Here is a 27,384-nt window from a genome sequence, read left to right on the forward strand (position 1 = left end):
GAAACAGCTAAACAATGGCTGAGCAACTAGATACACAAGGTCCAAGTTTCATCTAAACTAAAACCACACTGCCAGCTCCAGATAATTAGTGACTGAGTGTACCTCTTTAAACCATGGAAATAAAAGATCCCATCCTCTAGTTATGAGAAATCCACAGAAAATTGCTTGACCAGTTCCCAAAATGTCTGCACATCAGGCTAGTGCTTCTGTGTTGTGATTTTAGGCCCATTACTTGATTGTGTTTCACCTGGTAGAGCAGGTAGATCATGGTGCTAGTAAACACCAAAGGGCTTTTTGATTCCCACAGAGCACATGTACCATCATAAATACATAAGCCACTCGTACCCCAATGCTGGAAATGAGATGCTGACCAGGACTCTGCTACCTCCCAATAAAACACATCAGGCAGTCAAGAAGTGTCAGATATCAAACAGCTAGAGTTTTAGGGTAGGGAGCTCTCTCCCTGCATGCGTCAATATGGCTGTTGTAGAAAAGACAAACCACGTTAAATAAACAAAGCCACTCAATCCTGGTGTGCATCTTTATTGAAAGTTAAGCAAGTGGTACACAGAACATTCTGAGCTCTTACGTCTTACAGTAACACTTTAAATAGCACGTAGCTCATTGTACAGATGTATGCCAGTTGCATCAATTGTTATTTCTCTACCTAAATGATAAAGCATCAAATGTTTTTTTTTTTCTTCCCCATGATAAAGTTCAATAAATATCTATTAGATATTATGGCAAACAGACTTTTAGGTTCATAAGCAGTGGTTCGCAAAGTGGACATAATCAATTTCATTTCTAACTTTATTTTACCAATTAAAAAGTATTGTTTTAATTTAAAAGTTCATATTTAAACATTGCTGTTCCAATCAAAAGTTGTTGCATCTGAACAGGCCATGTTTGGTAATCCCTGAACATGCTGTAAAGAGAAAAAAAAAAAAATTCAAGTATCAAAGTTTGACAAGAAATGGAGGGGACAAACAAGGGCTGATTTAAAACAAACAAACAAACAAAAAAAAAAGCTGAAAGGGCTGTATAACCATTTCTTCACCAATAGCTTTCCATATACACACAAAAAAAAGCCTTACCACCTCACAGACACAAAAAAATCCTTACCATCCAAAATCAGAGCAAGAAAGTAAATCGTGTCCCCCCCCCCCATCATAAACGTAAGCACCGCACAGGTTTGGAGAGTTCTTTTACATCTCCCTCCCCTGTTGAGGGACTGAATTCAACCCAGCGTACTAAACCCGTTGCTAAAAAGAGGTAGAAACAAACTGGTGACTAAATGTATGGTTACCAATGATTACAGTTGAGGATTTTCTATAACAATCACAGGAGCATATTGCAACAACTCATGACACTGAGCACAAAGTGCGTTTCTACAGTTGTGTTATAGTGAACAGCAGCAGGAAAGATTCTTGCAGATACAAAACAAAAAAAAAACCCAAAACAAACAAAAAAGCAAAAACAAAACGAGCAGTTTCAAGCCGCCAATACCATTTCTTAGGTGTTTTGGAACAGACAGTAAATCATTACATGCTTTAAATGAAGAAAGCAGGAAGGGGAGGGGAAAAAGTACAGCAGAATGAAGTTCAGCGATGCAGGTGATTTGAAGTAAAGGGTTATACAACGAAAGGGGATCAGAAGGGAAGAAGGTGACAATACAGTGAGTTAAGGGGGTTAAAAAAACAAAAACCCAACGACAATACAACAGTTACATCTTTGCATGGTAAGGCTTTGGCTGGTTTCTTAGTCAGTCAGCCTCCTCTTCAGACTCCTCCTCCTCGGCCGTCTCCAGCCAGGTAAGCCACTGGTTCACCTGGACAGGCAAACAAAAGATCAGGCCCAGCCCATTTCAAAACAGGACAACTCAGGAATTTGCATTCAAATCGCAACATGCTCCGAGTGAATACCTGGAACAAAGCTTTGCCTTTCCCAGGAAACTCTTGGGTAATATCTTCTTTCCATGCAAGGAAGGCTTCTTCTTCAATTATCTCCATATCATAGAAGTTGACAAAGTAGCGCAGTAACATTCCTGGGAGAAAAGACGCACTGTCAGTTAGCCACCATTGCCAAGATGCAGTCCCACCCAGAAAACATCCCACGGATCATGCCAACGCCTCACCCTCGGCCACATACCTTTGGGAAAAGCCTTGGTATTACAGTGCACTTGCAGTGCGTACAGAGCACTGACTTGCAGGTCCACATGATCATGCAGGAATTTTTGCATCACCGGTTTGAAGGCAAGTAGCAGCTGCTTCTCCTGGTCAAGCTGTTCTTTCGAAGGCGCCGATAACTGCTCGTCGCCCTCGGTGGAATACATCTCATGGAAAATATACTGCAAAAAGCTAAACAGAGAGGAAGTGGGGAAATGAGTTCCACTGCACAGATGAATGTATGCACGTGCCCAGCAATCAAATCATCAGAGAAATATTCATACCTGGTCATCAAGATGTTGACGAAACCCTTATCGGTGTGAAGCTTCGGTGAAATATTGTCCTTGATCCACTTGTAGATGGACTGGGGAGCTGGGTCTGCTTTAATCTGCTTCAGTAGCTCCTTCTCCAGTTTCATGAGTGGGAACAAGAAGCTCAGGCCCTTTCCCTCCAAAATCTCCAGCATGCGGTCTTTGTTCTGGTCTATCTCTGCACGCACACAGTCAGTCAACAGTAAGAATCTTACACCTACATCATACACCAAATAGACCGCTGCAGGATCAGATTCCTTAACTGATGGAATAATTAGGAATTCTATGCATGAGTAAGCATGACCAGGACGAGTACCTGGCAACATCATCTGCATGTTGACTTTGCTCTGCTGGAACAGATCAGTCAGCCACTCCCGATCCTTCAGCTTGGCTGTTTGCTGAAGGCAGAGCAAGAAGAGGGGGAAGTGGGTGCCGTTCTCCAGAGGATGGGCCAGGTCCGCAACGCTCATGAGCTCAGCGATGATGGCACGGGCAGCGAACTGTGCCAGGTAGGACTTCACCAGGGGGATATCACCCTCAAGCTTGGGGCACTGGTCCAAAATGTTAAGAAAAGCCTGTGGAAGCACACAGTTGCATTTCAGAGAATAAACATGTAATTACATACAACAAAACACAAGAAAGGTCAAAGTCTCTCCCTTTCTCTCACACACCTGCATGAAGTTCTCTCCAGTGATGACAGCCTCAGTACGGAGGGCGTGGATCCAACGGCTGACGTGATCTTTATCCTCGTCTTGGCTATCGAGCGAGCAGACAATGATTTTGCTCAGCATCTCTGGCAGGAAGTGTTTAGGAGCCCTCATCTCCCTCATGCCATTCACAGCATCACCAATGTTCTTACTGCTTAAATACTCCTTCACGATCGTCTCCTGAAAGACAGCAGTCAACGTTCACCAGAGTCTGTTCTCGTACCGCGGTGCCGTCTGAGCATGGCAAGACACGGATACGTACGGTCAGCTTGAGCAGCTCCTCTTTGGCAGGAGGTGGTTTTTTGTTGGTCTTCTGAGGTTTCTCCTGTATTGGAGGTGGGTTGGTTTTCAGGCCAAGCTGTGGTGGCTGCAATAAAACAAGGAACAAAACAAAAAAGTTTTTTTTTTTTTGTTATAAGGAACGCCTCGTGTCTGGTATGGACAGGTCCAGGTGGGAGGGCCTGCGTTGTGCGGAGGGCAGTACCTGTCCGAGCGGAGGCGTGGCTGTGCGTGGAGGCTGTGCGCTGGGGGGAATCATGGTAGGGAGCTGGGGCTGCAGTTTTGGCACCTGGGCTTTGTTCATTAGAAATGACTGAGCTGGTCTCAGGCTGATCTGCATGGGCAAAAAAAGAAAGGCATAGACAAACACCTCAAGAGATCAGATGTTCCTCTGTGTTCTCCCCAGCGTTACACCCGGGGTGCCGCACTCACTGCTCCTAATATGGAGGACTCACATCTGGGCCTCAAATCCAAACCCTGCCTTGGTTTTTGTGGTAGCAGTAATGTGCAATGACAAACCTGCTGACTGGTTACAAGATACCCAGCTACAGGAAGGGTGGAAAGTCTGCAGCAAGCAGATGCCTCTGGCCTATTGTGTAGAGATTGGAGTTATTCATTCGTATTAAAGAACAGGAACAGTGCGCACCTCATCAGCATTTAGCTGTCCTTTCTTGGTGAAGCGAGGTGGCATATCCTTGGACTGAGCTTGCTGTTGAGATGAATGAGTCTGGTTCTGGAACAGCATATTCTGTCCCTGAAAAATTGACAGTATAAATGTTTGTGTTTGAGTAACCAACTCTAGTACTTATTTTAGGGTATTGCTCGTTATTGCACCCATCATTGTCAGAGCTTATACACATTTTGCACTTCTAGGCATTGATCCCAGTGTTTCCAACAGTATTCTAGTTCAATGGCATCTTAAACTCCAACCTACTGTACTAGCAAGGAAACGCTCTATGAATAAATAACAAAGCACTTTTATAAGTCGCTCTGGACAAGAGTCTGCCAAAAGTTGTAAATGTAAAGCCAATTCACAACCTAAGCCCCCCCCCCCCCCAACCCCCACACTTACCTGATTGGGTTTCATAAAAGGCTTATCAAACTGAGACTGTGGAGCAGGAGCCATATGACCACCATGGCCGTTGAAGAGTGGATTTGTGCGATGACGGCCCATGGTGGGAGAATACCTGTCCTGAATAACCCCAGGCCCAGTCCCAATCCCGCTACCTAGGACCAGGCAAGAAGAAAGACTTCAACTTCATTTAAGAAAATATTTAGATACACTGACTTTCACTTTAAATTTAAACAGCAAAGAGCAGAGGGAGTTGGCGTGACTCAAGCCACAGCATACCTGGCATTTGTCCAAACATGTCAGCTAATCCTCCAAGAGTTTCTCTGTTCATCCTTGGTGGCATGAAGGGGCTATCTTGAAAGAAGTCAGTCCTCATTCCTGAGGTCATAGCTGGTATAAACACACCCAAATCCTATAATAAGATGAATAAATAGAAATAAAACATTTTTTCTTCCTTTAATTGTTTGACAACAAAGACAAAAGATGACAAAAGAACTGGCCTTGACTGCATCCTGGCGGATCTGGTTGATGGTTTTAGGTCCATTATCAATAAAAGCTTTCCGCGGCACCCAGCTGTTCTCACGCAGCTCTACAGTATCCTGCAGCAGGAAGCGAATCCGTGCAGGTAAGTCCTTGTTGTTCATTAAGGATCGCATGCGGCCAAAGTACTGATCCATTAAAGACTGCAAGAGAAATGTAGAGATGGTAGACAGATGCAACAGGGTAGAGCAGCATGGGTGCACATGTGAGCTACATGGAATCCTTTTAGTTCTGCCATGCATGTAAATCAATTTGAATTAATTCTTGTTTCATTTGTTAAAACTATGATAATATTTTGCCTCATCCAATACATGGAAGGTAGGGGAGCTACATTAGTGCCCCTGGTTCAAGTTTATGGAGAGAGAGGCATTTTAAGATTCCGAGAGTCCGTTAGTCATAGACAGTGTTTACCTTGGCTTTCTCATGATCGAGCCTAGGCCCCACAGTTCTCATTATCTGACAGAGGCACTCCAGATCCTCCCCCATATCCTTGAGCTGGATTCTTTTCTTCTTTTCCAGAAGCTGAAAAAAAGAAAGAAAATCAAAAAGGTTTTGTAACCAACACGTGATGGTGAGGAAGCAACCAAACATCAGCTCCTATCCATCTCCACCTACTGTTTTGATGCACTTATGAAGGATAGACTCATGGATAAGGTCGAGTTTGCCCAGTTCTCCAATGAACTTGATGTTTCCCAGCATCTTGATCTTGGCGATGGCACGCTGCTCCTCTTCCTCAGAGGTAAGAGGGCCATCGTTTTTGTCATAGACTGAAAAACAAAAATAGTATTTTTTAGACGACATAATGAGAAACTAATTTTTCCCCATTAAAACCACCACCACAACTTACTTTCAACATTTCTGGCACGGTTTTCAAATTCATCTTGAAGCTTTGAAATCAAAAGTCTCCTGAATGTCTGAAACAAACACAGACAAGCTAATACCAAGTATCCTCTAATTGAGTATGTATGCAGCACGCATTATTTATTATATATATATAAAATTATTTAAAAATCACAAACACATTCTTACAGTGCTCTGTTTTTGTGATGACTGGATCTCAGATGATTGGTTGTCAAAGTTTGGTGCATCCTCTGCCAACCGCAGACATAGCTGAGCATATAGCGAGCTATACTTGGGCTCTTCAAGGGCTTTGTCTACAATCTACTCAAAAAGAAAAAAAAGCATGAACGGTTACTAGCCAAAACTAAATAAAAACAAACGATCAAGGAATACATGACACACACTGCATTGTGTACAAGATGAGTGCTACCGAGAGGAAGTTGGAGAAAAGGCAACCTGACTTACCAGCAAGATGATTCCTTTGAGGACAAGCTTTGAATCCACACCCACATTCAGAAGCTCAAGGCATAACTTGTCAAACTTCTCAGGGGTCAGCTTATTCAGTATGCTAATGAGAAAGACGAATATTTTCAATGAAAAATAGCCGGTCAAATTTTAAGAAGAATACAAATGCAATATCTCGAGTCATTGCCATGGACAATCACACACATTTGCCTATGCTTACAACAGAATGGAAATCTGATTCAAAACATTCATAATAACAGAAACCCTAGGGGAGTAGTTGAGACGGCTTTGTTAACCACCGTCCATAGACTTCAATTATACGTCCACACCGAGCCAATGCACCCCCCCACCCCCTATTCCTTTCCAAGTACAGGGAAATGCATCAAAATGGTCTATGGTGATCATTTGCTACAGATGTAATGGAGCGGGATTACAGGGAGAACATACCCTCTCACTTTTCTGAAGATTGCATCATGTCGTTCTTTTTCATTGGAGGAGCTGACATCTCGTCTAGTGCTTCGTGAAGGAACCCATCTCTGAACGCTAGGCCCTGGGGTTTTCCCCAGGAACTCGCTGTCAATGCAAAAACAAGATGAGCATTTCAGAAAGCTAGAAAAATTTTAATGCAATAAACAGCAGAGTATCAAATAATTTTTTTTTTTTACTAAACATTACATGCATATACAATTTATAGTTTAAGTTATATACACACCTGTTGCCGACAGTCTTGGGATAGTGCTGAGGTGCACCCCTACCACCTCCTCCCCCCGAAGAAGCACTGTACAATCCAAGCAGGTAGAAATAATTTGATTTTAGTCTCAAGGCATAAGGGAGTCACAGGAAGTGACTTAACACCAAGTTAATGCTCAAGAAGTTCAAATCCTCTCCACAAGAGCACAGCATGTCCTCTCTCTTGGAGGAAAAAAAAAAAAAAAAAAAATCTTACCAGAGGTGGCAAGCCTAAAAACGGTTACAGAACAAATTCTGCTTAAATCAGACTGGTGAAATAGGGTCATAGCTACATACGAGTAAAACCGCTTACAACTCACCTGAAACGAGAAGCACCCCCCTCTGCAATCACACTCTCCACTTTGGCGGCTTGACAACGAAGGATACTCAAAAAGAATAATATCGAAAGGGCAGGGTGGAAAAAACGACCTTTAAAGAAAAAAAAACAAAACAATCAGTCATCACCTCTGATTAAACATCCTAGCATTGGCCTAGCCTTACCAAGGCCCGGATCCTAAAGGTAAAAGAAACCGGGCACGTTTAAGTAACTAATACGTAACAAGATCGGGATGATTTATATTTCCCATATTGCAATGTTAACGGTTGGTGAAGTTAGTTGTGGACCTTCATCATCTGACTGATGACTAAAAATGTAAAAATGTGAAGACAGGCCACTGCGTACACCGCAAGTCTTTATTGCCTTGAAAGTCGGACAAAGGCTTCTGCCATGTTGTTAGCTTCGAGGTAAGAGAAAACAGGATATGGCAGAAGAGAACATTAATCTGCGTAACGTTGATTAACTGATGTTTTTTTTGGATTCAACAAATTACGCCTATGTCCATCTAGCCTATAACTAGCTGGCCAGCTGGTTATTCCAAATAAACGATAAGGAAAAGTGTCCGAAATCAGATTTCTGATTAGCTAGCTAGAGCCATATTCCTGGCTCCCTATCCAGCAAGTTAGCTTTTCAACATTATTAGCTAGCTAGCAAACGTTTTATTGTCCTCTCGAAACCCTAGCTAGATCGGCGAGAAGAAAAAAAAAGTGACTGACAGTAGAGAAACATTATTTGCCCCCGCCACCAAAAATGATAGTGTTTTAGGAGACATCTAATTAAATGTAAATGTCGATGTTCCCTGGCTCCGTTGGACATTTTCCCCCTCACCGGCAGCTACGCAAAGTCAACAGCTGATCGTGTTCGCTAAAACTCGCTAGCTATCTAGACGCCATTTTCTCCAAGAACAACCAGGAAGATTGCTAGAAATATGATTTTACGTTATTGACCACCCAGTTTTGCCTCTAATCTTGCCCTGTAAAATGACAAGGCACACGATGGCAATCATAAAACTCTTTTGTCGGTAGCGAGATTGATAGTAGGAACAAGCTAGCGAAGGATCGGCTACTACCCGGAGCCATTTTAAAACAGTCCGCTATCTAATGCTAACCAGATAGCTACTCTCGATCTGTTATAGTTCCAGGAGGAAAGCTTACCTTTTCTAAAAGACCTTCAGCTTTGTTGTGGTTCTGTTACCAAAGTAGAGAAAAATAAAGATGAGAAGTTAAAAAAAACCACGACTTGTTGGTAAACGCTAGCTAATTGTCGTGTTGAAAAGCGATGCGGCTCGAGCACTGCTAGGCTAACTTCACCGGTACGGAGAAGAACGCACGCTCTGTGGCCTGACGTCAGGGATAGTCGCGATTTTATTCGCTGGACCTACCAACCTTGCTGGCTCCTACGCAACAACCGTGTTCTAGTCGCTGGACCTACCAACCGTGCTGGCTCCTACGCAACAGTCATGTTCTGATTCGTAAGCACAGGTGGGCTGGGTTTCCGGTTGGCACCATCCCTTTATAATTCCTCTGTATAGAGATGGCCATTAAAGGATTTTAATGGGCATATGGGCAGCGTAACAGCGTAGGGGTGGCTTCACTCCCAGTTTATCAAAGTTACAACATACAGAGAATAACGACTTTTAATCATGTACATAGTTACAGCTTTTTCAAATAAAATCTTTTGGCAGTTGTCAGCAGGTCAGGATAATTACATTAAAATAGCATGGGGAAGGAAAGCATGCCTCTGAAGATTCAGGTCTCGCTTTCTTAAATCTGCCAAAATAATACACGGGACTGCTTAAGTAGATAGCAGTCTGATCAGTTGAATTTGTGATGGCAACATACATCAAGTTGCTTAACGTAACTTGCTTTAAATAAAAAGGTATTTGTTAGTTCATGTTACAAGTTATTAGCACGTTTTGCGAGCACGTCTCACGGTTAATTCAAAGCAATGGAATTCATGGCCACTAGAGGGCACTAAGAGATCGGTTTAAATTATGAAATCTGAACAAGGGTTCGCAATTTTTGGCATGGCAGCTAAATACGGAATGCAGTACTATGGCTTTAGATTAATTATACGAGTTGTGATTAGCTGAATTTGGTTTTCAAAAGCAGTTCAGTAAAAATACCTTTAGTTTACACCAGACATTTTCGAGTCTTAGTGAGGGCTACTGCACTAATTTCACAAATCCCCGGTAGAGGGAGGAGTATTTACTACTGTACTGAAGTTGGATTTCGAAAGACAGTTACTGGTATTTTCCTCTTTTGTGCAAAATTGCCGTCATTATATGTTATCTTGTTCTTCGGAAAAAGGAATTGATTAAAAAAAAATTACTCATTCTTTTTGTACTTTTAAACATTTTTTTGCAACTGCATTACATGTTAATATTCAGTGTTGTGTTTACCAAACATCCTGACAAACGAGACAAGAGAGTATTTCACCCCTCATTCACAGTTAATTAAGTTTTGACCATGGTGATAAATCTTAAAAGCGGCATCTGTTGAAGGTAGTCACAGCAGGTAATAAATTGCTGTTATATGAAGTGGCTGAAATGTGCTGTACTGACAGAACGACCTTGGCAGTGTACACTGAAGCCCAGGGGAGAGGAAATCAGTTCAATCCGAGGTTGTACATGGATTATTTCCTCATTGACAGACCTTGCCTGACATCATCAAATACATGATGTGCTGAGCTTTTTCATTCTAGGTACTGTTATTACGTTTATGTAACCCAGATGTACCCATTCATGAGAGCCCAGAAAAAGTGTTTTTTTTTTTTTTTTTGCTGAATGTAAGTAGTGCTGTTATTATCAGTGCATACACAAGACAGGGGCCCAGTACAGGCTAGATTTGCTATTCAATCATAAATAAAGGAATTTGTTTTGCTGTCACTCCTTGTTGACATTGTTGTGTGATCATATGTATGTTACTACAATGTAATTACGTACAGTTATGTTATGATAACTAATGCCATTACTCAGTGTCTGTACTCCTAACTATTTTTATCTGCAGTTTGCATAATGGTGTAACGTGTGTGTGTATGTGTGTGTGTGTGTGTGTGTGTGTGTGAGAGAGATTCGCACAGAGATTGTGAATATCAGCATCCAACCAGAGATGAGCTTAATCTCTTTAAAATCTTGCTTAATTACAGAACAATGACTTCCTTCAACAGTATAGTTGTGTATGGTCAACTATACTGAGGCCTAGTGAATTTGAGAAATGCTGGTTTTGAGAGTAACTCTAATAATTGGTGACGTAAATTGTCTAGACTTTCTGTGATTTCCAGAGTACCAGGTAACTTTATGCTAATAATCAAGGGCGACACTTCTCCAAGTATCAGCCAAGTCATTGCTTTCACATTTCATTGTTTTGAAATATTTTTGTTTTTCCATAACACTTCAGAAAAGTTGTGTCCATTCACAGTACTAGAAGATGAGGCTACACAACCTTATGACTCTACAGTGTGTTTATACCCTGGAGATTCATGTATAGCTTTGAATCCAAATCCTTATGATAGACTGAAATACAGCAGTCAGGGAGGTGTGGATAAGTAACACATACTATTGTTCTTTGTCTACTGATATGGCGCCTTTGGACAATGCAATCAAACCTCAGCTGCTCTGCTGCAAGACAGCTGCACTATGGCAGAGCATGTAGACCTTATTGGGATATATGACATAAGGCAAGTTCCCAGTGAATGTAGCAGATCGCTTACAAACTTCTTTCTTTCCTTTGTGGACGTTCTTTGTTTAGAAAAAAATCTGTAACATTCTGCATTTATATGTTATGTAAAATGAATGCACTGAATGCAGTCTTACAGTAGCTTCAGTGACAATATCAGAACTGTCACTCTGAGTTGTACCACTGCAGCATACTGCAAGAGTCTGCAATGAATCAGTGTTCCATTTTTAGCAGATGTTTTATAGCTTTAAGTCAGTATAGAATTGATGAGGCTTAATATCTATGTCACTATCATAATTAACCAGCAGATGGGGTTGGAAATACAAACACTGTTTCTTTCTCCCTTTAACACTCGATACACCTATTCAACCATCATGTCTTTGCCAAATTCTCCATCCATATAAAATAAATGCAAAACAATTTCCTTCTGTGAAATATTATTTAATCACATTATGCTCAACACCATTTGAGGGCCCAGAAATTAATATGCAATGATATTGTGCCTTATTCATATTTTATAGACATATTCTTTTGCAGTTCACCGAACTTCAGAGGCAGAGACAAAACCTTTTAAGGGGATCCCTGTTCTGATTACTGGTTCAGATGATGGGAAAAGACTGTATCTGTTTTGGGATTGAGAGGCTCATTTTCAGAGCCTGTCATGGATCTTTGCAGCTCACATCATTGATGGACAGCTGTCATTAGCAGGGATGGGGCATCTGTCCTGTGACTCTCCCTCTTGTTCTGGCTTTGGGGTTATTACAGGCCTATAAATACAATTAGGGACAAGGATGCTTATTGGTTTTGTGTCAGAACAGAGGACATTGGATTATAAATCCAGCTGGGTGTCAATGTGGAGAAACCACAGGCAGCATTATCCATTTAATCTCCTATTATTTCCCTGTGCAAAGACAATCAAACACACATAAACTGTTAGCATGAATTAGACACTTCAAATGCTCACTAATATAAATAATTTATTTTCAGTTATATGGATGAGATAGTAAATCCCATACTTTGTCACATCGTATTTATTCTCTCTCAAATGAGATTACTGCTTTTGCCAACAGAGCAATATTGCTTGGTGTTTGGCAGTGTATACAGTACTAAAACATTGCACAGGATTTAAAGTTGCAGTATATATAAAATGCCTTGCCAAATACTGAAATAGATGACCCGCTCCGTGCATGCGATAACACTCTGATTTAAAAACAGAGTTTGCCTCCACGCCATCATTTGGTTTAAGAGGTGTAAAGTGAATCCATTTGCCATAGACAAATAATGTTTCATTGAGGCAGCCCAGGTTTCTTTGGATTGTCTCTTTGGTTCTCTCATTCAAAGTATTAAACTTTGATTAGGGCCTCAGCAGTTGTCGCAGCGCATAACTAGATCTGCACTGAGTGAACAGTAGGGGAACATTCTGGAATGAACTTACTGAAGATGCAGCCTATTCTTGCTATTTGTATAGAATTAAAAGAAGTGAAAGAGATGCTATTCCAATTGAATGAAGTCATAAGAAAAGATGACACCTGACACAAACATGACACCTGACACCAGCACTTAAACATTCATAATGTTTCATGTTATGAGATCTTGTTGGAAGATTATTGAGAGATGGGTAGTGGGTGGAATTGTGCAGGATTATGAGTCTGGCAATATATATGCATTTTAAAATTTCTTTTGCAAAAGAATGACTATCTAATATTGGCAAAAATATTAGACATTTCCCCAATATAGGGTATATAGAGGCTCCTGGACAGAATTCCTGTCCTCATTACATTTTTGAGCGCCTTCATAAGTATATATGCTCCCCAGGGTGGCTTTTGACATCCTTCTTCATGCTTATTCAAAAACTCTTGCACCTGTCAGATTTCTGTTCATTTCACAACTCTCAAAGGATCAGGCCATAATACATGAGCTAGATCACAGATAAATGTATCAGTTCTTCTCCAGCACCCAATATTGGGTTGTCAAGCAGCATTTGATCGATATTGGCCACAGACTGCATTTTATAGCTAACCCCCCATTATTGATTTGGGGACACTTGCCTCTGTGGGAGGAATACAGAGAGCAGGTTGCCGACTCATTCATAGGCAATGGTGAGAGGAGTCTAGTTCTCAAAGCTTTTCTAAAGCTTTTCCACAGGCTCCTCGCTATATCTGAGAATCGATTTTGAATGTGTGACTATAAATGTCGCATGGGTCAAGTGAAAAACTGATGGAGTTTCTGTAGGTCCTACAGACAAAGATTACTGCACACATCTAGCATCCAGGGCATAGAGTTTCGTGTTTTTATCCTCACAGTCATGATTCTGGGATTTGGCTGAAAAATTCTCGGCATCTGCTATAATTGCAAGTTTGTAGTCAAAACACTCACTACTGATTCCATTGAGATAAAGTCATGGGAATGTCAGAATCTGAAATTGAAATAAGTGGGTCTTTGAATGCCTGGCATTGAAAACAGGTAAGCTACAAGTGAATGTGCTAAAATACCAGACTGGGTAGGATCTGCCAACATAGGAAAAAAGAACATTTTAAAATGGAAAAATGCGGCAGTTGCACCAATCTTCAATAAGAGCAACTTTGGATGAAGTGTTAAAGTGGTCCCCTGTGCAGGCAGGTATCTCTGCCTGTCTGGACTAGTGGTGAGGAAGTTTACACTGAGCTCCTCTGTGGTTTATTATAAATGAAGTGTCAGGGGTTTCAGCAGAAATATTTTCAGTGTACAGGGAAGGGTGAATTTAAAGTGAACTTTCATGATGTTTAAGGGAACTGTACTCCATATCCTTGAATTGTTGGGAGTTCTTTATGCCCATGCCAGATTGATTTAGTTGTAACACCTAATAAATGTGATACACCTTAAAATGTATTTGATACACCTGAAAAAACCTACAAAATCCCTTTCCCTCTGACTTCTTATTATGCTGTTTTAAATACATTTAGCAGGAAGCAATGACAAATATTCCAGAAATATTTTCTATTTAATATAACTATTGCAAATCCCATATGCGGCTTGTGAATAATGTTTTCAATAATTCTTGCTATTCTGTGGGTCTGAGTTTGCCAAGACTAAGGCAATCCTATAGCTTCATGGGTAATGGTTTGCATTTTCCATTATTGTCAGGAACCAGTCTTGCTCTGCGACCACCCAAACTCCAAACATGCCATGTGCTCCAATGTCCCTGATCCTGGAGGGAAATATTAATCAGGGAAGCTGACAAAGAAGTCCTAGTTCTTGTGACTAGGCTGGGATTGTTTAAACCTAACGTCACTGGGCATGAGTTTCAGGGAACAAAGTGTGAGCTCTGACAAACAGAAGAGGACAATTGCTCCACCTGCAAAAGGTGGAGAAAGGTTCAATGCAAAGGCCTGTCTCAGCAAGTCTAGCTTGCCAGACAATCAGGGTTCTAGAGAGTGGTCTGAAGTAGGGAGTTTAACCTAGCCTATAAACAAATGTCAGGATCTGAAGTTTTGTATTCCCATCCATTCATTTGTCAGTGGCAACACCAGGTGATATACTGATTTTGGCATTGCAAATTCTTTGCATGCAGTATATTTACTTTGATGCTTTTATCCAAAGCAACTTACAATTATGGCTAAGTATAGCTTGAGGGTTAAGGGCCTTGCTCAGGGGCCCAACAGTGGCAAATAGTGGTGGGGCTTGAACCAGCAACCTTCTAATTACAAGTCAAGTACCTTAAGCACTGAGCTACCACTGCCTGTTAAAAGCCCCTTTACGCATGTCCATTGCTACATTTGTTCCATATAGCATGTTAAATTTCAACCTAGGCTTGAAAAACGTCTTTGGCAGTGGACACAAAAGTATGTGCTTGTCTCAGTAGAAACCTGTCAAGAGAAAACTCAGCACATGGCAAGTCCCTTGCAATATCATCCAAGATGTTGTTTTCCATTTCAAGGAAGGGGAAATCATTACCTGCCTCTCACACAAATCCCGGATATGTTGTCTGGACCCACTCAAGCACTTGAGAAGTGACTGGCAGTATGAAATGCCCACTGAAAGCACAGCTCAGAAAGTCCATAATTGTGACATTCACGGGCACTTCAGAGACACTAAGTACAGGGGACTTATGGCTCACATAAGCATGTGGTCCTGGGATCTAAAGAAGTTCAGGTGATTCTGGGTTTCTGTTGAGCCACACAGTCTCTTCTGCTGCAAGATATGATACACAGGAGAAATTCCCTGGGGCAAGGCATCTTTTTCTCCTTTAATTTCAGTGTGTGAAGGCCTCACAACATTCCATAAATGGCTGAAGCATAATGGCAGGACAGCGTGGAACTTCCTAGTTCGGATGAAGCTTCATACTCAATTGTTTTACCAGCACGAAGAATCATCTTATTTTTGCCCAGCTGTCTATAGTACTGTTATGGTATATATTTTTATTTAGTTTTATATTTTACTATACCTACAAAAGCCACAATGCTGTAGAAACATAATAATGTGGCCATAGTCAGGATGTTTTCTTTCAAATACTTGCCTCACTATTTTTGTCAAACGTAAGCTGGGAGAAGCATGCTGACAGCAAATTGGCAGCCTTGTCCAGCCTGCAAATGCGCAAAAGATCTTGAAGTTCTCCTGAACTAGTCTGAGCATGGATTAATGAGGCTGGGTCCTCTCGCTTCTGCTGGCATTAACCTTGCATGCTGCTCCAGCACTGTGAGCCATCTAATTATTCATGTTCCACATGAAGCTATTCATGCCCCATGACCGTAAAGCATACCGCAACTGTTTTGGAAGCACAGGGTCAGAGCTCCCTTTTTGCAAGTTATGTATGAGACATGCAACAACCAGCATGAAAATAGTCTCCAAGAACAATCCTAGCCAATCGTCTTCTATTCTATTCTGTATTGGAGCTTTAACCACATTTGTCTTGAAGCAGGTAATTTTAAGTTACTCATCCCAGACAAGACATGCCACTGTGTGCTGTTTGTCCTCTTGAGACAAATCAGTTGCAGTTCTGTGACTGATATCCCTCCCTTCCCATGGTTCCCTGTAAAACAACACTGAGTGTGAGGACAGTGGTACACACTCACAGATGCTTTGCCTTGATCGATGGACTTGTGTGATTTTGGTATGAAACCTCTGGTGTGGTGGTAATCAGGACAATCTTTTACATGTAAAATAAAAGACTGCCTAAATGGTTAGAATCAGGGTTAGGATCAGGGAGCAAGTTGAAAAATCAGACAAAGTCTCAGGTGTTTATTGATTTGATAAATGGTGAATCATTTAGACTGGCATTTTTATACTGAGAGCACAATTTACTCTGCCATTGATTTTTGACCTCCTGTGCACTGTCGCTTTCCCAGTGTTCCATAGATTCTACATATCTGTGAGGCTGCACCCAGATCCTGTGGGTTCTTTAGCCTTATCCTTATAATAATCTTTATTTACTCCATCTTCTGAATATTTAACAGGCAATATAGACACCAATGTCCCACAGCCTCTTTCACCTTAAAGCAGGGGCCCCAAACTTTTTTCTGGTGATGCCTCAAATTAATATTCATTAATTTACCTGAATTAATTTACAGGCAGAAACTCCCAACTCATTTGCATACACACACCTATATCGCCTTAATGGTCACAGAATTATAACAATTATAACACAGCACAATTAGCCTACTTACTCCAGTGAATAAGTATGTCTTCCAGAATGAATTTGTTACTATGTGAAATGTGTGAAGTAAAAATTACATTTTTACTGTGGTTTTGTTTTGATATCCAGAGTAGTATATTTTACATATATCAAAATTTCAGGTGACCTATCCTCAAATCAGATGATCCCATTTTGGTCTGTGACCCACAATTTAGGAAGCCCCTCCTCAAATGTTTGTTTTTCTTAACTGACGAATTGTCTTGAGGCAACACTGTCTTCATTCCAGAGGCTGAATAACAGAGCTTGGACTGGGAGCTGTGACTCACAATGACATCAGTGACTTTCCAGAGGCTGAAATAAACAGAGCTGTGACTCACATTGACATCAATGACTTTCCAGAGGCTGATATAAACAGAGCTGTGAGTCACATTGACATCACTGCAGTTTAAGCCGAGCGACATTACCATGTTTATTTCCTCAGTCTACCTCTGTAGATCTCTGACTTCTGCTCAAATGCATATGTTTACCTCCGTGACAGGTAATTACGAGTGACTATCTCTGGGGGGTTGGTGGCCTCCCATCTTTATTTCTATCAGTAAAGCACACACATTGGTCAATGTGTAAACATTTATTTGAAGAACGCAGCTTCATGATTGATTGCATCTTGGAGCCTGGTTCTGTCTGCTCCCTCATTCGTCATCTCAGGCCAACAAGTCAGAGCATAATATTTTCACCCAAATATGAATACAGTATGTTAAAGTAATGGCTGGTGAAATGAGCCTGGTGATAGATCACGGGTGCGGCTCTGCCCGTGGAACAGCACGGTGGTGTAACAAATCCAGAAGGATGTAATAATCAAGCTCGTGGCTCTGACAGCTGTGGGGAAAGACATTGATGCCTTCACTGACTGTAGCAGTCTCAGCCCTTAGAGGTTGAGCTTGCCTTAAAGAACAGAGCCATCACTTCTGGTTCTGCTCTGTATGACACTGATGTTTTAACTGAATAGGTGTATTTCGACTTAAAAAAAAAACAAAACTTAACTTAAAAAAAATCTCAGTTCAGGACAGGCCTGGTGTATGTTTAGCCTGAGCTGGTGAATGTTATTATTATTTATTAGAAGGGACAAAACTTTGAGCTAAAAACATGTGTTGGGTTACATGGATATCCTTTAATCATTCACTTTAGTGAGGTATAGAACTCCAGGCAAAGAAAAACAAAAAGAAAAAGAAAGATTTCTCACCAGATGTTGTCAGCTAATTGTGTTAGCTAATTGTGTCAATTAAACCACTATTATGAAGTACATACTGTATCTTTGTGTGTGTGTGTGTGTGTGTGTGTGTGTGTGTGTGTGTGCACATAGATATGTACAGGCGTGCTGTCACAATCATCGAGGGGCATTAAGCATATCTTATTACTGTTACTGTTACTGTCATTATTCTTAATATTACTAATAGCATTCTCAGTAACTATTTTGCGGTGACTAACTGCTTTAGAAGTATTATTTAGAAATAAAAAAGAAGATATATTGACTAAATTATCATTGATGATAATTCCACTACAAAATGAAATCATCATTCAGCAGTTTAGACTTAACCGGCTAGTACTTTTGGGTGAGCCTGACATTAATAGTTTTTACATTTTTTTATTAGGAAATGAAAGAGATACATTTTACAGGAAGTCTAGTGCTAACAAGCTAGAGCTATTAGTAAGATAAAGTACACTATGCTTTAATAATGCAAAATGGATGTTGGAGATGATTTCAGCCATTGTATTTGGTGATGTTAAATGACAGTTATTTGTGCATTTAATTGTTGACTATGAATGCAGAATGCAATGCATCTACCTGCTTCTGTTGAGTGGAATATTACCCACAACTTTATGTTACGCAAATTTCTTTCTTTCTTTTTTCATACTGCATGTAGGAACTTTCTGCTGCCCACTGAGGAGACAGATATAAATCATTACATTCCCATCTTACATGGGTTCAACAGAAAAAAATAATTGCATGAGTGTTGCAGAGGAAAAAGTGTGTTAGCCCAAAAAGGTCAATCAACAGAAAAAGATCGAATAGAGAGTTGAATGTGTTTGTTCAGGCAGACATAATTTTTGACTGATACTGTAGGGTAATAATGGCAGATCTTCTGTAAAACTGAAATATGCATTTTATGCCGCACAGCTGGTTTCTGTCCTGGTGTAGCAAGTTGTCTGAAATCATGTGAGAGAACAAAGAACGAAAAGAAAATAATTCAATAGGCAAAATAACATTGAGTACTCAGCCCTGTAAATACCAAATGACTATAAAATTCTATAAATGGAGAAACCATTATTCATGCCCATTCACAGATCAGCAACCTGCAACTTTCACAGCATTGAAAAAAGAAAAGCCCTTGCTTACCTACATCACTCTTAATACAGTCGTTTTCTATACTGTTTGCCATTTCAGTTTGGTCCAGCATAACAACCCATTTTATCATAATAAAGGCCATTTGCGTTGTAGTGAACAGCTATAAAAATGCAGTGTCTAATTTCTGATGTCATTCTTAAGTACACTTAATTTTCATTAGCCATTTGTTTGTTTCATCCTTGCTGTTACTTTACTTGGAACACGGAGACATAGGCCAAGCATGGTGTCCTGAAGCCTTACAGTAACAATGAATTGACAGCATTAAGGTCCCAGCAACCCAAGGTCCATGCTCCATGTTTTATAATAGACTAGATAACATCAAGCAAATGGCACTACGCAAAAATGTGAAAACAACAAAAAAGAAAGAGCTTTGCATGACTGTCTAACGAAAATTGAACAATCAATCACCTGTAAGCATTTATGCAGATTGCATTATAAACCTTACCAAAGCAAGAGCACTTCTCATATACAGTCTCCCATCAGATCGGATCAGATCAGATCAATGCGAATTGTGAAACTGTGGCTAGAGGTGTGATCTGGCTCCACGCATCTCACTGCATAATAGCACATGAATATGGATGACAGCATGGTGCCGGTTTCTTCCTCTGCCCTTTAAGACCCAGTTTAATATTTCACTTAATTTTCAGAGAGGCTTTGAATGTCAGAATGAGTTTTGCTGGGATGAGAAAGAGATTACGAAGGGATGGGGAGCGAGGGTGGGTAATATATGAAAAATCTCAATATCTCCCCACTTTAAATTTGCCATCATGTTGCCAAAGTTGGCTGAAATTTGGCGCACCTGTTTGATAGATGACATCCGATGCGGAATATCCTGGACTACCAATGCGCATGCTGTCAGAATTCAGATTTATCATGTGACTTTCATCATGGCAAAATGACAATGCGCAGTGGTATTATATTCACAAAAGATTTTCTATTCTTGTTAGATACTGTCAATGTTTGTTATGAAGATTATATTATTTCAGTTTTAAAAGCATGAGGGATCAATCAGCCAATAAATTCAGTGTAGCAGCACCATACAATGGTGCTTTAAACCTCAATGGGCTTACCATAATGCATTCAGTAAACACTCTCTCAGACATGGAGAATCATTGCTATGCAAAGTTTTCCTTTGAGGACTGCAAATAAAACGAAAAACCACTTTGCCCTTGAAACAGTCTGAGCTCCAAGTTGATTGATAAGCCTCTTTTTTTCAGCAGGAGCACAAAAGACTGAATTGAAAATGAGCATGTTTAGAGGATGCAAAGGGAGCCTTGGCTTCTGCTCTTCTTTGAGTTTGTTATCGAAGAAAGGACGGTGGATGCTTGCAGGGGTGACAGGCTTGAACCGTGTTGTCCTGCTCCGACATCAAAGTTGGCGTGGCCTCCTCTTCAGGGCTCTGAGGTTGGCTTCCTTTCTCAGAAACCACACAGCTATAGATGAGCTCCAGATCGATAGCCTTGATTGGTCGCACTACCAGTGTAAATATTTGCCTATGACAGCTTATGGAGGAAGACAGTCAGAAGGTGCAGCTCCCTTGCAGACTTGTGTCTGCACAAAGAGGATTATGAATGTTTGCTCTTGTGCAGAGTGCAGCACAGAGACCCAGTCTGCCTCAGTGGGCCTTTCCAAGGTCAAGCAGCTCCCGATTCAGATCAGTCTTTACAGTTCAAGGAAAAACATTCAATTCTCTTGGGTTTTCCAAAATGAAACCCTTTTTGCAACTATGTGTGTGTGACAGTTTGTAAACTACTCTGTGCCTAACACTATCTAAGGTTATTTTTGAAAGGACATGCCTAGCACCACACAAATGCTTCCCCAAGTTCCGCTTTGTCACGCCTGAAGAGGCGGAGCTACGGTCTCCCTAGCAGTAATTGGTTGACTCCACCCCATCGTTAGGAAAACCAGCAGCCTGGACTGTTTAGAAACAAGAACTCCAGTGGTCAGGGAGGCACTCCCCCACCCCTGGGCTGTTGCCCACAAATTGTAGACTGGCATTTGTTACTTTTTCTTACTAAGACAAAGATTAGGCCTGACTTCACTGTAGCAATGATTTTTATTACCCTGTATTACCCAATGGTTTTTAGTACCCTATATACACCCTATGCATAGCCTAATGCATTATTTCATTACCCTATGCATTGCATTCCTGCATCAGTGCTTTACTACTGGAACAGTCTTTTACTAAGAAACTGAGACAGCACAGATCAAGAGAAACACGGGATGAAAACGTGCAGCAAAGCTCTGTAAAAAGAGGTATGTGGTCAAATTCATCTGAAACTGGCACGAAGATAAGTGCACCCTGCTCCGCCGGGCTATGCCTTCAACACTGCCTGCCTGTTAGGGAGATGTATTGTTGGGCAGTATGGGCCTTAGGCCTGCTGGCTGTCTGATAACACAATTTACATGCAGAGTCACATTTACATAAATGAAAAGTCAGATTCAGACTCGCAAATCGGCAATTCTGACCATAGGCTGAAAGGCTACAACTCTGGCTTACAAAGATAAATACATTTGACTGTGTGTGCCTCTAAGGAATAACAAATAATGTATGTAGATGTAAAGGAGTCTGAGATCTGCTCTACATTATAGATTAGGAGTGTATGTTTTAGGTTCTTACTGAGGGCAATAGAAAATTGTTTAACTGAAATTAAAAGAGATTATCCTGAAATTGTACATATCTCCTCCCTTAAATGTGGATCGTTTTTATTCATGGTGAAAAAGAGCTGGACCATAACTTGTGTCCCCTATTGGTTTTTCAGATATTTTGTAAATCATGTAAATAAGGGCTAAAGTCATCTTTTTACGGAGCCTAGAATCTGAGTGGCTGCACAAATAGATAAAATAGCGAGAGGGAGAAAGAGAGCACTGAACGATGTTATCAGTTCTGCCACAGGGGGCAGTGTAATGTAAAGCTTGGAGGAAGCTCCTACAGTCGTTTGCTGTTGCTGGTAGCTGCAGGGATAAAGGGGCCTGACTACAGTGCTTTCTGCTTCTGTGTGTTCCACGCTACAGTGTGACTCTCCAGACAGCGCACACAGGTTGGGAAAAGGATTTCCAGAGTTCCCGCTTTCTGTTTGCACACCCTACAAATATGAAAAAGAGGACCAAATGTCAATGCAAGGTATTTCCAAATGCCAGCAAGCCAAAGTTTGTTTTTCACCACCTGTCTGAAAAGGCCTTTCAGTGGAACAGACAGGGACCAGTGAATGCCACTCCAAGTTCTCAATATATGTGCAAACACAATGGGCTTATGGGCCTTTTGCAGCAGTGTGGGGAAGTGCCATTAGAGCCTTTAGTGCTTTATCAGATTTTCTGAGATACTCCATCACTTATTCAGGTCCCTGCTTTTCTCCGTCTGCTTGGTAATAAGTCTCTCCTGCAACTGCCTTTCTGCTGTATAATAAGACCCACAGAGATGTGCTCTGGCACACAATGAGGGCGACAGCTGTGGTATTGAGCTCATACACAATCAAAGATGGAACAGGCAATTTGGTGGCTCGACCTGGACCCAGCCATTCAAATATTTTCTAGAGAGATTATGATAATTGTTTCATTTGTTTTTCAAAAACATTTTGGTCCTTAAATATTAAATATTTTCACTTGCTGTGATTGGCAGGCACTGAAGAATAGACATCATCATTCACAAAGATTAATCTGTAGCTGTAAAGACAGTAAAACTACAATTGTGTATTTGGACAAGTATTATTTTACTTATTATAAGAGTGGCATGGCTATGCCATGATTTTGAGGTTGCAGGGCTGCCTTCTGAGCCTTGTTAGCTGAAATGATTGTGTGTTGTGAGTGGGAGTGAAGCTTGGGTGAATCATAGGTGAACTGAGAACCAACCTACAAATGCTTCTGCATCTAGGATTTTACACTGCCATTATAGAGCCTGTATGCAGTATTCACTAAATTAGTGAATCACTAATTCACTAAATTACTGTATTCTAAATCACTAAATCACTGATAAAGTTGTATGAAATGTTTTTGTGTGAAACAGTGTGGCTGGGTTCATGATTATTCAATAATTAGCAGTATTGCTGGAAAGATTTTTAAGTAGTAGTATAGTTTCCCACCCAAATTAATTCTTTTATTGCTAAAAGCCATGGATTTTAATTTAGTACTTGATGGCACAAAATGAAACATTTCTTTAAATTGCCCTAAATTACTTCACCAGTCCTTTATCACCGACTGAGAGTGAAGTAACCAGAATTTATCAGAAAGATCTTGTTCTGGTTCTGGTTCTGAAACTAGGCTGCCTTCTTCAAAGCCCGGTACCAACTTCAATTTGGCAGTGGACTATAGGATGTCTGTACACACAAAAGCAAGGCCAGGTGCAAACTTCATTTTGCCAAGCAGCTATTTGTCAGCAGCTGGCAGCAGAGTGTATGTTGAGAGTAATGGAGGCCAGCCTTCCTGTGCTCTTCATGTCTCCTTTCATCTCTCTAAGGGCACATACCGCCGCGCCAGCCTTATTGGAGACCCCCTGCACACCTTATGACAAATTACGCACATGACAATGATCCTGCAGTGCTGTTCTAGGAATGCCCTGAATGTGTGTTGTCCCATGTTGATGCCATACTGAGGAAACTGTAGTAGTGTAGACAGTTGCACATCTAGAGAGTTCATTCCATTGGTCGCAATTTCTGTTCCACAATTTTCAAAAATGTGACATTAGTACTGGAGATAGGATGCAGGTGATAACAGTAATATGCAACACATAAAAAATCTTTATTTAACAATTTATTGCATATATATGCAATTTGAATGCAATTGGGATGGCAGGAACTGTCTAATTCATATGCCTGTTTGTTGTTTTAATATTTAAAATATTGAACATGTATGCGTTTGCATAAAGCATTACAACAGTGAAGATAGAGTAAACAACCACCAGTTCATTCATTTGCTGTTGTTTATATTTTACTAAACTAAATCTTTTTACTAAATCTAAATCTAAATCAGCAGCTAATATAAATCGAATCTAAAGCTTGTTGCATGTTTTTCCCTCAGCAATACCAGCCAAGCGTTTCATTCTACTACCAGAAAGATGCAGCACTTAGGGAAACGACTGACACACTTAGTGGATAGCTGATAACAGGGTGTAAATAGCAGAATCAAGCATACTGGCAACACGGCCATTAGTCTGCCAGAAATCTGCATTGGAATACACTGAAAAGGACAAGCGAACGGCTCCGCTTTTGCTTTTCATGCTCCGCGATCTAATTCTTCTTGTGACAGAGCAGGTGGTCCCCAGTCAGGACCAATATGTTGCCTGCAGCTGGGCTCGGCATGGATTGAAGTGGAGCTGCTGTTCTGGGGTCAGGGCCAAAGCCTCGCAGGCCTCTGGTCCTACAGTGCCCCCCCCCCCCCCCCTCCCCCGGGTCCCTCACATTCTGCTCCCTGCTAGCAGTACAGGCCTTCACTGCGCACGGATGCAATTAACCCTCGGAGCAGTAGCAGCTCCTGCATCAGGTGAGGTCCGGTTTCACCTCCTCTGTGGCGCCCATAAGCTGTCAGTGGGGCACAGATGGCCAGGCCTTTCTAGGCTGACACCTCCTTTCTCAGCTGCCTGGTTCCTGCACTCCATGCCAGTGTTCCGCCATCTGGAGCAATGGAGCTTCCTGGCTACTGTCACTTCACTGCTGCCTGTGAACACACACGTTTGGCAGAATTTCTGCTTTCATTTTTTAATGCTTAATTTATTATTAAATCATTTGAAAGTTCCAGTGAAAGTCCTAAAGCTATCATTAATATTATTTTTATTTGGCAGTTTTTCATTTTTCATCTTCAAATTGAATAAAATTATGGAACATATTAGTTGAAAATAGGTAGGTTTTCTGTCTCTAAAAATGGGCACCATTTTGAGCCAATGATGCCACTGTTCTTTAATTTTAATAGCATTATTTTTAATAACTTCAGATTGTGTGGGAGGCTCTTTTAATCCCCTTTGCGGATTAAGTTGGCCTGTATACCTATGTGCATCTCCAGAGCGTCTCAGGGCTTACGCAGGATGATAAATGGGTGTGGTTGCTCTAGTCCGAGGTGGTGCTTTCTCACCTGATATCATCCCTTTCCATTGCATTGGCTCCTCTTTCGTACTCCTGGGGGAGAGAGTGGGTATGAGGATATGAGCAGAATTAACACGGCCAAATTGTTGTTCAGCATAGAAAGATTAAACCGAAAAAGAAGCTTTGGTCCAAAAATGACATTTAGCGAAATATAACAGTCACCAGTTGATTTACTATAAGTAATGACCTTATGAAGTGGGTAATGCTGTGCTAACTTGGCGAGGTCTATAACAGAATCATATACTGTGTTAAAACATGAAACAGCGTGAAAGAAGTCACAGTAATGAGAGCAGCAAATATAAGGTCCCACTTTCACGACCTTAATTTAACGCGTGGAGAGAAATGGCCCTCGGCCTCTATTTTGCATTGGAGCAGGAAAGACAGATAAGGCCCCTAAGGACAGAGAGCTTCCTTTATGAGCTACTGTGTGTGAATGCACCGCACTCCTGCTAGCCGCAGTGTGTGATCGCGAGCTGGGGGGTGGGGGCGACGGAGCACTACAGTCTCAGGGAGGAGAACTGCCAAGCTGCAGTGTAATTACCACTACTGTAAGCTAAAGGACACTGGCCAAGGCTAATAACTCCTAATAATGTATGTGTGACCCTTTCAGCTGAAGAGGCCTTGCCTGTTTCAGCCCCGCCTTCAGGCCCTCTTTGGCACTCCTTCAATCACCTTGATTCCCTGCTGTACTGCATTTCATCGCATGGATGATCCAGTGCAGGCTTAATATCGAGAATTTAAACAGTGCATATATTCTCATTGAGGTTCAGAGTGTTGTAATTATGGCAAAAGGCAGGACTTCATTTGCTAAAAGCAGCTGTGTGACTAGGGTATTGGTGCAACAGCAACTGATTCACCGTCTGGTTCAATAGTCCCTTTTGGTTTAGATATAATAGCCTACTATATATAATATTAAAAAGTATAACAGGCTACTATTAGATATAGACACTGATCACTGGCATTTGTACCAATACATGCCAGCAAATCTGTGTGTCCACACTGGTTGTTCCAAATGGAAAAAAAATATCTTTCTTATGGTCACTTCTTCAGGTTCAATTCCCCATATTGTTTCTTAGAGAAGACTTTACTAACTGATGTGCTTCAGAACTTCTTTGTCCCCTCTCCTGTACCAAGTTACTCTTTCTCCCTGAAAGATTTGGATGTGAATATATTTAAAATATGTGAGTCTAATAATGTGGTGTAATGTAAAGTGTAAAGTGTAACAACTGCTTCACCTAAAACGAAAATCCAGGTGGCAGTAAAGAGTAGTAGTAAGCTCGTAGAGTTAGCATAACTTGCATAATGCTAATTAATGAGGCTCAGTAAATGCTGAGTCACTGTGTTCATTTGACATCTTCTTTACTTGACTTCTGCATTAACTGCTAGTCTTTGAGCATTTGGTATCAGGCTGTCCAGAATGCAATGACAAGGCACCTACTTTAGCATAAGACCTGAATTCTGTTCCCATTATAGCACAGCACCTGAGGGCTAGGATGACTCCATTTAAAATACAATCTCTGAACTTTTTCTGCTGAGGCAGTTTGTGTCTCTGGCACAGCCTTACTTGAGTGAGACATTCTACAACCTCAGTGCAAACGTTCACACGCATGTGACACTCAGGAACCGACATTGCGCTTGAGCCAGGACAGGCAGATGTTTACATTCAGACTCACAAAAGTCCTTTCCCCGTCTTTTTTATTTGAGGAAGCACTCGTCGTTTAAGCTCATCTCCATATCTGCTTCTAGTCTGATCCTAGTCCTCTGCGCCGAAGCATGCCCTGGGCCTTGTGCACATGCCTCCAGCTCTAATCTAGTGCTAAGCTCACAAAGCTTCCTGCCCAGGTTCACTTTCCTCAGGCCAGCTGGCTTGGCCGCACGTCCCTGCAAATGAGGAGATACAGATGACAGACCCCTGACTCCATGCCGACAGCTCTGCTTGCCTAGTGGAGCTGCTCTTTTATACAGCGCAGCCTCGGGCACTGTCAGTCTGGCCCTCTGCAAGCGTCCAACCATCCCGGTGAGTTCACTGCGCCTCCGAAAGTTTCCGATTTGTCACAGTGCACCATGCTTCGGCATTTCTGTGGCCACATGAATGGGGGCGGCTGGTTGATGGAGCTGCATCGTATTGTCATGGCTTCATCTGCTGAGCTGCAGGGGTGGGAAAGATAATGCAGTA

General features: G+C 41.3%; 1 protein-coding gene across 1 annotated transcript; it reads right to left on the reverse strand.

Annotated features, from left to right (window-relative positions):
• Positions 1-510: 510 nt before the first annotated feature.
• eif4g2a (eukaryotic translation initiation factor 4, gamma 2a) lies at positions 511-27,221 on the reverse strand. The gene is made up of 21 exons (XM_035532913.1): positions 27,035-27,221; positions 7,429-7,537; positions 7,092-7,157; positions 6,827-6,952; positions 6,380-6,482; positions 6,104-6,235; positions 5,922-5,988; positions 5,690-5,841; positions 5,486-5,596; positions 5,035-5,217; positions 4,814-4,946; positions 4,535-4,689; positions 4,109-4,216; positions 3,668-3,796; positions 3,446-3,550; positions 3,148-3,363; positions 2,793-3,051; positions 2,450-2,654; positions 2,149-2,357; positions 1,923-2,044; positions 511-1,828 (listed from the first exon to the last, which is right to left on the reverse strand). The coding sequence occupies exons 1-21, from the start codon at positions 27,219-27,221 to the stop codon at positions 1,763-1,765; spliced, it is 2,943 nt and encodes a 980-aa protein (XP_035388806.1). The 3' UTR covers positions 511-1,762.
• Positions 27,222-27,384: the final 163 nt, after the last annotated feature.

This window comes from Electrophorus electricus, chromosome 1, assembly GCF_013358815.1.
Source record: "Electrophorus electricus isolate fEleEle1 chromosome 1, fEleEle1.pri, whole genome shotgun sequence".
Taxonomy (NCBI): Eukaryota; Metazoa; Chordata; class Actinopteri; order Gymnotiformes; family Gymnotidae; genus Electrophorus; species Electrophorus electricus.